A 12,949-nucleotide genomic window follows, 5' to 3' on the forward strand; every position below is an offset into this window, starting at 1 on the left:
CAGTCAGGGTTTATGCTGTTTGTTATTGTGGCTGTTTTTCACATTTTGTTGGATGCTAGCTTTTTTCCACATCTCCTGGCTCTCTACGTGGAAAAGATTCAGCTTATTTCCATGGCTGCAGGCAACATGGCGTGCGGTAAACAGCGTCTTGGGTGAGCTGTGCCGAGCTGTACTGACCTGCACAGGCCTGAAGACAGACAGCAGCATTAATCACAGGCTGGGGGTCTGATTACATAGGCCTGTTCCTCTTAAGTAAAGCTGTCCCTCGAGCATTACATGGAGATGGCGCTGCTAGTTTGGCATCACACTGGTAGATGCTCAGCCCTCCTGTCATGCTGTAGCTCTATCATCCCCCTTCTCTGCACAAGCCTCTGTTAGTCAGTGTAGGTAAAATGTCACAGAGAGAATTCAGCTTTCTCCTTGTTTTGCAGATTCAAACTTTCGGTTTGGTAAAGAAGTCAGGGACGATCATGGCTGATTTGTGTTTTCATATTTTTAAAAGACAAGATCAAAGAAGGTACCAAAACCTTAGATGACCATTAATTAGACACTTAAAGGTTTAACTAAGAAGGTACAGTGGCTGTAATATAACTGCACACGGCAGTAGCATAACAAAGTATTCAACCTCATATTTACTTCTTTTTTCCCCCTAAACTAAACTGTGTCACGTATTTTTTTTTAAAAACTAAAGGTTAAACCTGCGTAAACACAGCTTCTTATGTGAGAAAGCATGCCAGAAAAATAGTGTATCCAGTATGAATATGTGGACACATTTGCATTGTGACAAAAGGTTCGCAAACTTGCACCTAAATCTCATTGTGCACCCCTGTTACCATCAGCAGACTGAAACAGAAAGACTGTGGTACTCAGAATATTACTTGTAACTGTGGTTAAAGGATATATCTATTTGCAACTCCTTAATTCTCACATTGAAATAGGTTTGAAACATATTATAGAAGAACTTGTGAAATCCAATTATTGCTTTTGGTTGTGATGCGCCATCACAATATTTCTGCAAGCACAAGAGCATCATTTTTGCCCAGTGTTTTGGTTAGTGGAGTCAAAAATAGACACGTGTTGAGGTGACAGAGACTTGTCATTCCTTGCATCTGTTGAGACTTGCTCTTGGGAAGTTTTAAGAGGTTTGGCTATTCCTGCTGTTCGCTCTTGTTCCAGTAATCTTTGTTGCTGTGGGTCGTTGAGCTGTGGAGTTTGAGAGCCTCCTAAATAGCTTTGTAACCCTTTCCAGATGATTGTCTTTTATGTCCCTTCTTTATCTCATCAGGGACTTCTTATGATTTGGCAGTGTGCTACAAAGTAAATGTGTGTAAGCTGTGATCCCGAAAATGTTTTGTTTAAGCGGTAATTGCACTGAACATGGATGGTGGTCATCAGGCCAGAGTGTGTTTAGCCCAGCTACTAGCGTTACCAGAGGTGCCCGTGGCTCAGATGTTAGAAGGGGTTGACTACACTCACCGATCGGAATATTCTCAGGCAAGATATTGACCCCCAACTTGCACCTGATGCCTGAGTGTGAATGATGGAACAGTGCACCTCGCCATAGCACTGTATGAATAAATGTTTAAGGGTAAATAAGATTTGTAGTGGGAAGGGGACAACTTGAGTAGAAAGGCACTATATATAAACCAGTCCATTTACTGGTCAGTTATTGTTTAAAAGTCTTAGAAACTAAGGGAGCAAATAAGCCTCTTTTTCATCACTAAAATACAATTAGCAAGTAAAATGTGTTTACAAAGGACTTTCTGACAACACTGTAAGCGTTTGGTTTTAAAATTTTAAATTATATTTGTTTTTTGAATAGTAGTGTAGTTCCCTTTTTATTTCCAGTAATTTTCTGCATCACAGAGATAGTTATAGCACTCGTCCAAGATTTAAATGGCTTAAATGATATGCAAGTCATTCTATTGCTCATCTTAAGAAGGAATCTGCAGTCTCGTGCATGCTCCAACCCTGGGATGGGCAACATTTTTCCTCACGGAGCCTGCCTCATTTGGACAGAGTCAGCAAAGAGCCAGTCATTGAAAATTTTCTATTATCTTTTTAATTTTCTGCCCAGTTATGACCTATTTTGCTGAGTGAGCTTCTCTTCACTTGTGCAGCTCAAACGTCAATGCCACTGCAGATGAGTCTTTAGTTTTTAGATGTTCTTCTTTGTTTGTTTTCTGTGTGTGATAATCCTTAAAACCTGCTCTTGTTCTTGGGGTGAATGACCCTGTGTGTGTGCAACTGAAGGACACGGCAGTGGTCCGCAGAGTGCTTTATGCAACATTTTAGCTCTCAAACTTGAAACCTTTCAAGCTCGTGTTGAAATTATTGATCCCTTAAATCTCACAACAAATTGTATTCCACCGTAGTTACATCTGGTTGAGTAGTCATCCATCACATTCTCTCATTGGTATTTTTATAGGTCTGGTATAAAAACACTGCAGCTACTTTTATTCTCAGGCTAAGTCAGTCAAGCATCAGCCTTTACGCTCTATGCAATATTATCCTTTACACAAGAGAAGGCTTTTGTCTTTAGATAATGGCGCTTGCATTTAATTCCCCTTCCCTTTTGTGTAGGTTTTATTCACTGTTAGTGAATGGTTTTTGTGAATTTCTGTAGTCACGTGACAGGAAATGGCCTTTTCTTTTACCAGCATTCAAGTCCTGGCTGATGTTATGTCAGATGTCTGGCACATGTTCCGATATTCACAGCGAGCTGACGTTCGCACATCCTGTTGGGCCGGGCTTCGTGAAATGTCAGGGTGTTAATAGAAGCCTCTAGTGTCAGATCTGTAGAATTTAACATAAACTCTGTCTGAAAGGACTGTGCAGGTCTGTATACACGCCAGAAGTAATAGGGGGCGCATACATATGGTTAGCCTGTTGTAGCAATTTAAAAACCTCAGGATCAATCATGAAGTCTTCCAAGCTGGCAGAGAGCTGCAGAAAATAATATTTATTGCTGAAGCAAACATGCATCGATTCTTTCCCCCGATTTCATTCTCAGGCTGAAGATGGCATTGAAGTCACTGGAGCATTAAAATGTTGGGTTATAATACCGAAGGTCTGGATCAATTGATCCATTTTCAAACATTAAATTGATATTGACCCATTTCATTTCGACTCACATGGTCTCCTCAAGCCCACTTGCAGGTAAATTATCCCACAAGTTTACAACGCTCCAGTATTGGATGGGTGACCCCTCCTGTTTGCGGCATTCAGTCTAATCACAACCTTGAAATTTACTAACTCAGAGCTGCCAAACAGATCCTCTAAACATGGCAACATTTTAGTAACAAGTGTATCAGCAGTACTACCGTATTTCCCGGACTACAAAGCGCACCTAAATATTAGCCGCACAAGCTAAAATCAGGGGAAAATCCTGTTTTGTACATACATTAGCCGCACCTGACCAAAAGCCGCAGGTGTTTCAATGTTGACTTATCATATGTAAGAGAATATGCACAAAGGGAATTGTCAGGAAAGAGATGGCTGTTTGGAGACATCACTTTTATTAATATTTTGAAAAACAAGTTATGGGTACATATTTGCACATGTAGTACATAACAGTAGCCTACAGCACACCAGAAAAATAGATTCGGACTACCTTTTAGGCTCAGGTGCAGTGACACAGCTTTAACAAGAAGAAAAGTCAGTCATTCACCACCATCTTTCTCTTCTTCCTGCGCACTAAAACCACCAAAGTCCTCTTCTCCAGTGTCGGATACAAACAGGCTCAGGATGGCTTCGTCATCCACTCTTCTTCTCTCCTTCGTTGTCACTTTCAAAACCAAAGAAATCCTCATTGTCAGTGTCAGAGTCGAACACCCTCAGAAGGGCCGTGGCGGTGTCCTCCTCTCCATCATGCAGCAGTCCAGCCCTTCAAAATCCGTTGGTGATCGTGGATGTTTTCACACTTTTCCACGCTGTCAGAATCCACCGGTGGAGTTGGGCATAACTTGCTTTTTGGGCATAACTTGCAAGTTTATCGCCGCTCATCATCCACGCCTCCCGCTGAACGCGTAGCGCTACTTTGAAGTTTGTTTTTCGCGCTACTTCGTACGGCACTACGTTGCCTGGCGGACGGACATGTGACTAACATACCACTCTTGAACCCCGATCCTTCCGCCAGGCAACGTAGTGCCGTACAACAGCGGAACACACAAAACAAATCGTCTTACGATATGACAAAAATCATGGACAATCCATAGAAAAGCCGCACCTGACTAAAAGCCGCAGGGTTCAAAGCTTGTGCAAAAAGTAGCGGCTTATAGCCCGACATTTACGGTACTCTTTTTCTCCCCTCACTACCTCGCTTTGAATTTAATTTTCATACATCTGTCAAATGTTTATCAGCTTTATTAATGCGTGCTTTTTCTAAGTATGTCCTTGTTTGGTCTTGTGCTGCTGTAATTAGTTTTTTATATTTTTCAAAAGTGCTTTGCAGCCAAGTGGGCCCTGGAGAGGGGTGGAGCTTGAATGTAATTTAAGATTTAGCTAAACGATGGGATTTTTATGAAGTGGGGTTGTTGCTCCTGCCTGTTCTGTTGCATTGTGTGGTGCAGGTTAGGGTTTAAGGTTTTTTTTTCCTCCCTCTATTAAGAAACTGATGGTTCCCGTTAGACGCCTCTAGAGTCTTTAGTGTTGCTGGCTGTTGGACTTTGCTGATTGTTGCTTGTAGCTTAAAAGATTGGCAAAAAAAAGCTGAAGGGTCAAAGCATTTGCCAGTAAGTAATTGGATGTTTTTATGCCTATAATTACCATAAGACTTTTGAAACTCAGGCTATAAATACTACATAACACATTTTTTGTTTGCTACTAGGAACTTTATACCAGTTTATCTATTTATTACACTGATATTATATGAGATCTGTGTCTAAGCATATTTCTGGCAGCTCAAATAAAACAAGACCAGCTCAAAAGTGTTTGAGGCACTTGCTTTTGCACTTGTACTGCACATCCAAGAAACAACAGTGGTGACACGTGATGCTTAGATTAAATTTTCCTTGATACCAATTTTCCGTCACTTTTTATATCTTGATAAAATCTTTCCCTGTTTTCATCGCTGACATCTCCCAGATTTTGTGGTGAAAAAAGTTGAGATGAGAATGTGAAAAGTGCATCTTCAGTGACATTTTTTTTAGCTGGTGGACTTTCAGCATGTTTCCACAACCTCAGCATAATTTTCTGCTCTTTGATTTCCAAGAAAACTCTGGATAACCTGTGTGAATGATTCCCAATGTGCTGCTTCAGTTAGCGTCAGTGTCCTTTGGAAGTTATTGTCAATTATAAGTTCAGGGATTTCAGGACCAACAAAAACACCTTCCTTAATTTTGGCTTCACTTTTCGGGAGATCAGAGTTTGTTCTTAAATGCTGAAATGCATCGCTGTTTCTGTCCGTTCATCTTATTTGTCCAACATTTGGAATACTATAACTTAAAAAACGTGATGTTTGAGATCAAAGCATTTTTCAGATTTGGAGTCAGCAAGTGAAATTTGTTGAAGTAAACATGAAAAAATCCCAGTAGCAAAGTGCTTGTTGGCCAGTGAGTGCTTTTATATTGAAAACTTAGCAGATTTTAAAGCATACTGCATTTCCAGTAATAATCCAAGGGCTTTAATTTTAAAAGCCAACACACACCTGTGCCCTCGTGCTTTGGTTCAGTCACACTAGGGTAAAAATAGGATAGCAATCTCCTTGGACGAAGTTGTGCTTGATTTTTTGATTAGTGTTAAAAATGTGCTCAGAGGAGTGAGACAAAAGATGAAAAATTATGATTGACCTTTAGTGGGCAAGTAGATGGCAATCCTCTTAGATGCCTACAGATAAAAATACTGTATTGGGTATAAAGAAGATATCATTTAAAAGAAAACTGAGTTCACCTCAATTTGGTGATAAATTGATGGTTAAAGCACATTTTAAAAATTTTGCAGCTTCTTCCAAGCTGTCATTCAGTTGGCACATTCTAGCCCTCCCATCCATTTCAATGGGAGAACTTTTGGGCATATTTTTTCTCCCAACAATTGATTAAATACTTTGAAAACCGTAAACATATGTTCGAAAACAATAGGTTGCATCAAAACCTTGCACTGTTTTCAGTACTGCTCCAAAAAATTGGATGTTACTTTTTTTACCAGCAGCAGTTTTCATTCTGGTAGATTTGCAAAACTAGAACAAAGTTTGTGATCCAGTCATCTGTTAGAATATTATTAAAGCTACTTTAAGGTTTTGGTTTTTTGATTTTTTTTTTTACTTTAAATTGAAGGAAACTTTAGTAAAATCTTGGTTTGTTGCAGGCCGAGCACCCGGGAGCAAACTCAGAGGTTGTTGAATATGTTTCTGTAGACCTTGCACTTATTTTTCTATGGTCTATATCCTACATTAAATGGGTCATATTTTAGTAAACACTCTTGTTATTACTATTGAGCATGTATATGTGTTCCCATACATCATTTGTATGCTATATTACTTTATGCAATACTGCTTTGTGAATTAAGACTACCGCAGCAGACTCTTCTTTGTTTACCATCTGTGAATTATCGATTGAAAATCTAAGTACCTTCACCGCGCTAACCCCTCTCCTTTCATGCCCTGCTGTCAAACACATTGTTTTTTCATCTTCATGAATTATTTAAACACTGTCTTGGTTTTTGATCTATTTCTCACAATTTACACCCTTGACCAGATTAAGATGACATCACAAAATAAGCTAAAACTTCAGCCCGGGTCAAAGTCATCAGCTGCGTCTTTGTTCCTTGATCAAAGGTTTCAAGCTATAGAAACAGCCCAGTGCACAGGGCATTGACGAGGAGTCGCTCCTGAGGGATGTATCCTATCGTAGCAGCGCTGCTTTGTTCGCCTTAATGTCTAATTATCCACAAGAACGTGCGTACAGCACAGCGAGTGGGAATATGGCCATCTGTATTTGCACAATGTGCACGGTGTTATCTGATGAGCTCTGCCACAAATTCTGCTCTTTGATTAGAAGGAACTTGAAGCTGTGGATCGCACCTCTGCAGTGAGTTGTGGCTTTTCTGTAAAAACCTTTTTATGTAAAACTGGCATTTTTTTGTAAGTCACAGCTGTTCATTTGTTCATTATTATTTATAAATTATGGCGGGTCAGATGGACAGATTTATGTATGCATTTGTTAAGTCATCTTGCCCTCCAGTATTCTCAAAGCACCCATATGTTTGACTGCCTGTCCTCCATAATCCCTTCTTTGATTTATTTCTATTTTTTTTTTATATTTTTAGTGAGCAGTAAGGACCGACGGCAGTTGATCTAAGACTTGAGGCCAGGCTGAAATCAATGAACATCCTTAAAGGAAGAGGGCTAATTTTCAATAATTTCTAGAAAAGTTAAGTTACACAGACATTTAACTGGCTGTGTAAGCACGACAGCATTTTAGTTGGTGCAGAACATTCAGCAGTCACTCAGTTGCCTGGAACGCACTGTGCGATCCACCCTTAAAACCTCACCTGATTTAAATTTGGCAGCTCACTCGCCGAGTGTCTCTGGACTGTCTTCAGTGTAGCTGTTCTTTGGAGATCACTGTAAGTTCTGTTCTGTCGTCTTGCACTTGTGCTTTGGTAATGTGCGCTGGATCTCCTCCAGTGCAACCTTCAACTTGAATTTCAGTTTGTGGAGTGGAGTCACAGGGAGTCTGTGAATCTAGCAAGTAGAATGGGTAAACAAAGCATTGTGAGCTGTCTTACATTGGCATGCACCACAGTTAGGTTTCTTTCCGCTTAATATCTTCCCTCAGATGCCACAGTACGTCAACCTCAACGTGGCGGCTGAATTCATGGGGCAACGATATGAGTGATAGAGAAAAGGAAAAGGCTCTGACTGTGACAGCCGTGGAAATTGTTAACTCTTCAAGTGAAAACTCTGCTTTGGTGTCTGGGTCACAGTCTTAAACCCAGCTCTCATATGATTTTCAATACAGAGGTCTGGTCCGTTTGACACACGTTGATATTTGAGGTCCGTGGTAATATCCCAGAGCACACATGCAAGTGGTTATGGCCAAAGTCCCTAACATTTATGATAGCTAAGGTAGAGAAGGAGAATGACATCTTCAATAATTGATTAAAAAGTCAAATATTTTTGTGGTATTAAAATTAGATTTACCTGATTTTGTTTAATATGTCTGTGTTTAATATTCTAATGAACCTCATGTGATTAAAGGTCCTTGTTATATTTCTTCTTATTTTCAGTCATCATCCTAATATTGTACAAAAAAGACAGTTTAAAGCAACATACTGTGAACTACACATTCTGTATTCTCTGTGTATGTTTGTGTTGTGTTTTGTGTTTAGACTAAAGGCTCAACCTCACTGTGTGTTAGAACTGCTGACTTTAAACGTAATCTCAGTGATTCAGTAAGTGAGTGCATGCCTGCAGCACACTGTTCATGTTTCTTAATTGCTCAGTAAAATCATTAGAAAAGTAAAAGAATGAAATAAATGAAAAATCTTAGACCATATGCTGTATACCATATACTACCTTAACCTAGGGGCCTGTTAACTTTAAACTGACAGGCATAATTAGACTCCACGTGAGTACACAGAACTTGACTTAATTCAGACGCTTATCTAATTAAAATCAAGCCTGCTTCTCCGTCAGATTACTCTGGGCTTCACATTTCCACATTTATAGATAATAATAATAATAATAATAATAGCCTAAAAATCCCTCCGTGTCCAGCAGAGTAGTTCACAGCATCGTCTCATGCTGTTGGCTGAAAGTCAATTGATCTGTCTCGCACGGTCATTTGTACAAAAAGCTGCTTTAATGCCAATCCAATTGTCACCATACTTGACCAGCGAAACCAACTGTATCGGCTTTGCCCTTCATGTAAACCCCTAGCATGACCAAAACAGGATTTGTTTTAAGCTGTCCTCTCGAGCTTTGTCGCTGAATGAGAATGGCCACTTCAGCCAACAGTGTAGCAAATGCTAAGACAGTCAAAGTTGGCCGATGTCGGGCTGGATTTGCCAAATCCATTAGGAATAAATGTGCAGGGAATGTCGGCAAATACCATCACTGCTTCCTCTTTGTCTTCTGCAACCCTCTGCTTTGTCTTTTTGTCTTCTCTTCCTGGCTCCAAAATAGAAAAGAAAGTCCCACAGATCACAGTGGAAGCATCAGTTTATTTTTTCCACCTTTCTTTTTTTTCTCTTTTCTTTAATCACATCCCAGTCCCACCAGGAACAAAAATCGCTTTAATGCCGATGAAAGACTCCTGGGCTGGAATCATAGCTGAGGGCTTGCATTGCTCTGTTGCTTCAATACCGCTTTCCTTTATCAGCGCTGAAGTGTGGGGTCAATTGTCTTCACTTTCACAAGATTTCACAATGGTGAAGTGAGAAGTAACAAGCCCTCAGCCCCCCCACTCACTCGCTCCATCCTAATTCCTGACAGAATCGTGTTTCCTTAACATGCTCACTTCAAGCACCCCTTTTATGTCTGCTGAACACACAGCAACCTGACACAGTTGCAAGCTCGTGGCCATTTACCTTTGCCTTTGGTATTCTTTTAACGTGGAGAAGTACTTTGTGACAAAGAACCCTCCTGCTGTCACCCTCCGAATATGTTGCAATGCTTTTGTTCTCCAGATTTCCATATTTGTCTTCTTTTTTTTTTTTCCTTCATGCAGCTCCCAACTTTTTAAGAGTTACATGAATGCCAGTTTCATCGTGCACATTTTCAGCTAAACTCTCACATATTCTATTAATAACATGTCCTTATTTTGTTCTCTTGCAGGTAATATCAATGACTGCTCTCTGCATTACTACTTCTTCCTCTTGGCGGGGATCCAGGGCGTCACATTGCTGGTGTTCCTTATTATCTCGGTCAAGTACGACAAGCAGAAAGCCAGAGCAGGGCTTCAGCAGCAGAGACGCGCTTCCTCTTGACCCAACACGGCTGCACATTCATAAACTTGCAGCCCACTAAGGTCACCCCCTCGTCAGATCACTCAGTGCTCTAAGAACCCCTTATTAATTATAATACAGCAGTTTGAGCGAAGAAGTTGTAACTGTCATAACTACACCCTTTTTTATGTAAGATTTAGTTTTAAAGTGCTTTGGATATCCAGTAATTTCCAGATTTCCTGGTAATGGGTTTGAAATCACTGGGTGACTGCAGCAATACCACTTTCAGTACAGAGATTAACTATTCATACTGTACTTGCTTACTTCTGTGCGCGTGTCTGCCCCTGTTGCCTTTCTTTGATCATTTGCACTTAGGAAACGGTGCCATAAAATGTGATCCCTTTGAATATTTTCAAAGTTGTTTTACAGATATTTGTGTTTGTGTTATCTAACAGAGACAGTTCATTTCACTTATTCTGGTACGACACATCAGTATTTAAATCATTTAGGTCCTTAAGCTTAATCTCGGGTATTCGTGCATTAAATGTTCTCGAGAATCAGCACCATTTCATTCCCATTCACGCAGTATCTTGGAAGAGATCGCACCAAAAGGGGAATTGGTTTCGATGGTAATTTTGAAACAGTCCCTTAAATTATTGCTGTTCAAGATGCCGATTGTTGGAGAAGATTTCAAACAAACACATTTTTTGTTTGATCAGTCACTGTAAAGCCACTTTAATCTACCCTGTAAATGCTCAGATAGCACTCTACATGACTCATACATACATACATACATAAATACATACATGCCTCCTCATGTCAGAAATACTCCACAACTCCTGTGACGCTTCGGTTTTACATTTCTGGTCAAGCTGCAAAATCGAATATCTTCAATGTTAGATTAACAGAACCCAACAAAAAAATCTCTGTATTTAGACTTGTGGCATTAATGCTCGGATCACAGTGAAATGGATGCATAACAGTTAAAAAATGTAACGCATTCACAGTGATGCCATCTCAGTACTGAGAAATTCATAACATTTGTGACATTATTTACATTATTTCGAATCATTTGCTGTCAGAAACGTTTACGGCTTTGCAGCTTTACCAGAAATTCTGTTTTGTTTTGTTATATTTATAAGACTGTGATTCATTTGTTTTACTTTTATACTATTAAGTGTGTGTGTGTGCACCATCGTCTGTGCGTTTTCAATCCTCAGAATTAAGCCGAACACATGAAGGAAGAAAACTCAGGGCTCTCTAGGAATCGTGTCATGTGACATAAAGCTCCTGGAAATGTAAACCTGCCTTCGGGAGCTCAGAACAGTCGTCGTCATTTATGATCCGAACTAAATGAAGTTACGTTTGCGTTGTTGTATATTTAAAAGAAGAAAAAAAAGCTAGATTCTATCTCACTGACAGTATGAAACACCTCTTCAAGTGATTATTTTTTTCTGTTTGCGTTTATTTGATCAGATAATTATGTGTTCTTGTTCTATTGCTTACTGTATGTGTAATTATGTTGTCATCTCAGTCACATCAAAAAAAAGTCCTGTTACATTTCAGTATGGTACAGAACTGTGATAATGTTTTGTAGTGTTATGTGTTCCCATTAATAAAGTGTATTATTTTGTGACTTTTCTTTGTCATTTTCAGCCAGTGCCTAAATAAAGAAGAACTTTTGAAGCTAACAAAGTTGTCTGTCACATCACTGTACTGGTTAGTTTCCACTCATGCAATCACAGCTTTGTTGCACAACTTCCAGATCTGTAAGTTTATTACACGAGACACAAATGTTTTATTGATAAGACAGGAAGGACATGTTCCAATCCTGTGTTTTAAATTCAGGCAGCATGGCGACACCGTTGTTGACATGTGAATCACGGATCGTGCTTTTAACAGCCTGCTTTCATGATTAGGGTCATGGTTTGTTGGTCCTAAGGCAAACTCAAAGTGGAATGCCTGAATTATTTATATTACAAAAAACACGCCCTGTAGCTTGCTGTAGGGGAAAAAGGTTGCTAACACAGAGGTGTAAAGCCTCATTTTGCATTCCTGTTGGGGGTGGAAGCACCATATTTCTTCTTAGTTTCATCATTGAAATCAGCGTCATCACAGATCAGTTTTTAATGGTAAGGCCTGCCAGCCGTGAGGCTCGGGGAGGGCCGTTTCCTGTTTAATTTGGTCAGAGCGCCCATGAAGCAGTGACTGAGCAGACAGCTTGATGTTTCAAAACCAACACAATGCCTTGAGGTCATAATTCTAGCGTGGTGGCTTGTTTCACATGTACAGAGGAATTTCTGACACGTCATAGCGGTTGTGGAAGCAGAACTGGGGAAAAAAACACATAGATGTAGTTTTGACGCTGGCCTCCTCGTATTTTAAGATGATGGTGCGAGTAAACAACAGTTCCTCGGAGAACCTTCTGAATGCTCTTTATCTTTCATTGAATTCATAGCCTCCAGCATTTATACAATTCCTGAGTCAGTAGTTCTTCCTGCAAATCAAATGCTTCTTTGTGACTGACAATTTTCTGCCACGTGAGCGTGCAGTGTCTCTGTTTTCAGTCAGCTGCTCACTTGTGGTTGCAAACTATCAAAATGGCAACGACCAAAATGCTGAGATTGAGGCTTCATAAGTGGAACGAGAGTGAGCCTATGTCCAGGTTGCTGGGAAGGGCAGGGGCATTTAATTCTGGCATCGTAAACCATTTGTATTGTCTTTGATAGTAGGTGGATGGATCACTTTAGACCAAGAAGACTGAACATATTCAAGTCATTAAAAAACAACAACAACAAAAAAAACCCCACTATTCTTGTAAATGTTCTGGTTATATGTTCAAGTTCAGAATATTTTCTTAACATTACATTACATTCACAGCAGTAACATAATAAATATTTAAGGCCTCTCTTTTTTCTCTGGGGTGGTGTCACAAATTGCAGCTTGGCTACAACCATCTTTTATATGCAGTCTATAATGGAAACTCAATTTGTTTTCTGCCTTTAGCGATCATTATGTTAAAGTGAGAGTCTTGCAATGGTTTCACATCAGATACAGCTAATAC

The 12,949-nt window shown here is 39.8% G+C and overlaps 1 protein-coding gene across 1 annotated transcript in view; it reads left to right on the forward strand.

The window, feature by feature from the left end:
• Window positions 1-11,521, forward strand: part of slc15a4 (solute carrier family 15 member 4) — a 30,355-nt gene extending 18,834 nt beyond the window's left edge. Inside the window, exon 9 of the mRNA XM_085474824.1 lies at window positions 9,776-11,521. Coding sequence (XP_085330950.1) covers window positions 9,776-9,927 — 152 coding nt within the window. The 3' untranslated portion in view covers window positions 9,928-11,521. The remainder of the gene's footprint in view (window positions 1-9,775) is intronic.
• The last annotated feature ends 1,428 nt before the right edge of the window (window positions 11,522-12,949 follow it).

Source organism: Copadichromis virginalis, linkage group LG12 (assembly GCF_057382275.1).
Source record: "Copadichromis virginalis isolate Kocher_CV1m ecotype Utaka linkage group LG12, C_Virginalis_male_GT1.1, whole genome shotgun sequence".
Taxonomy (NCBI): domain Eukaryota; kingdom Metazoa; phylum Chordata; class Actinopteri; order Cichliformes; family Cichlidae; genus Copadichromis; species Copadichromis virginalis.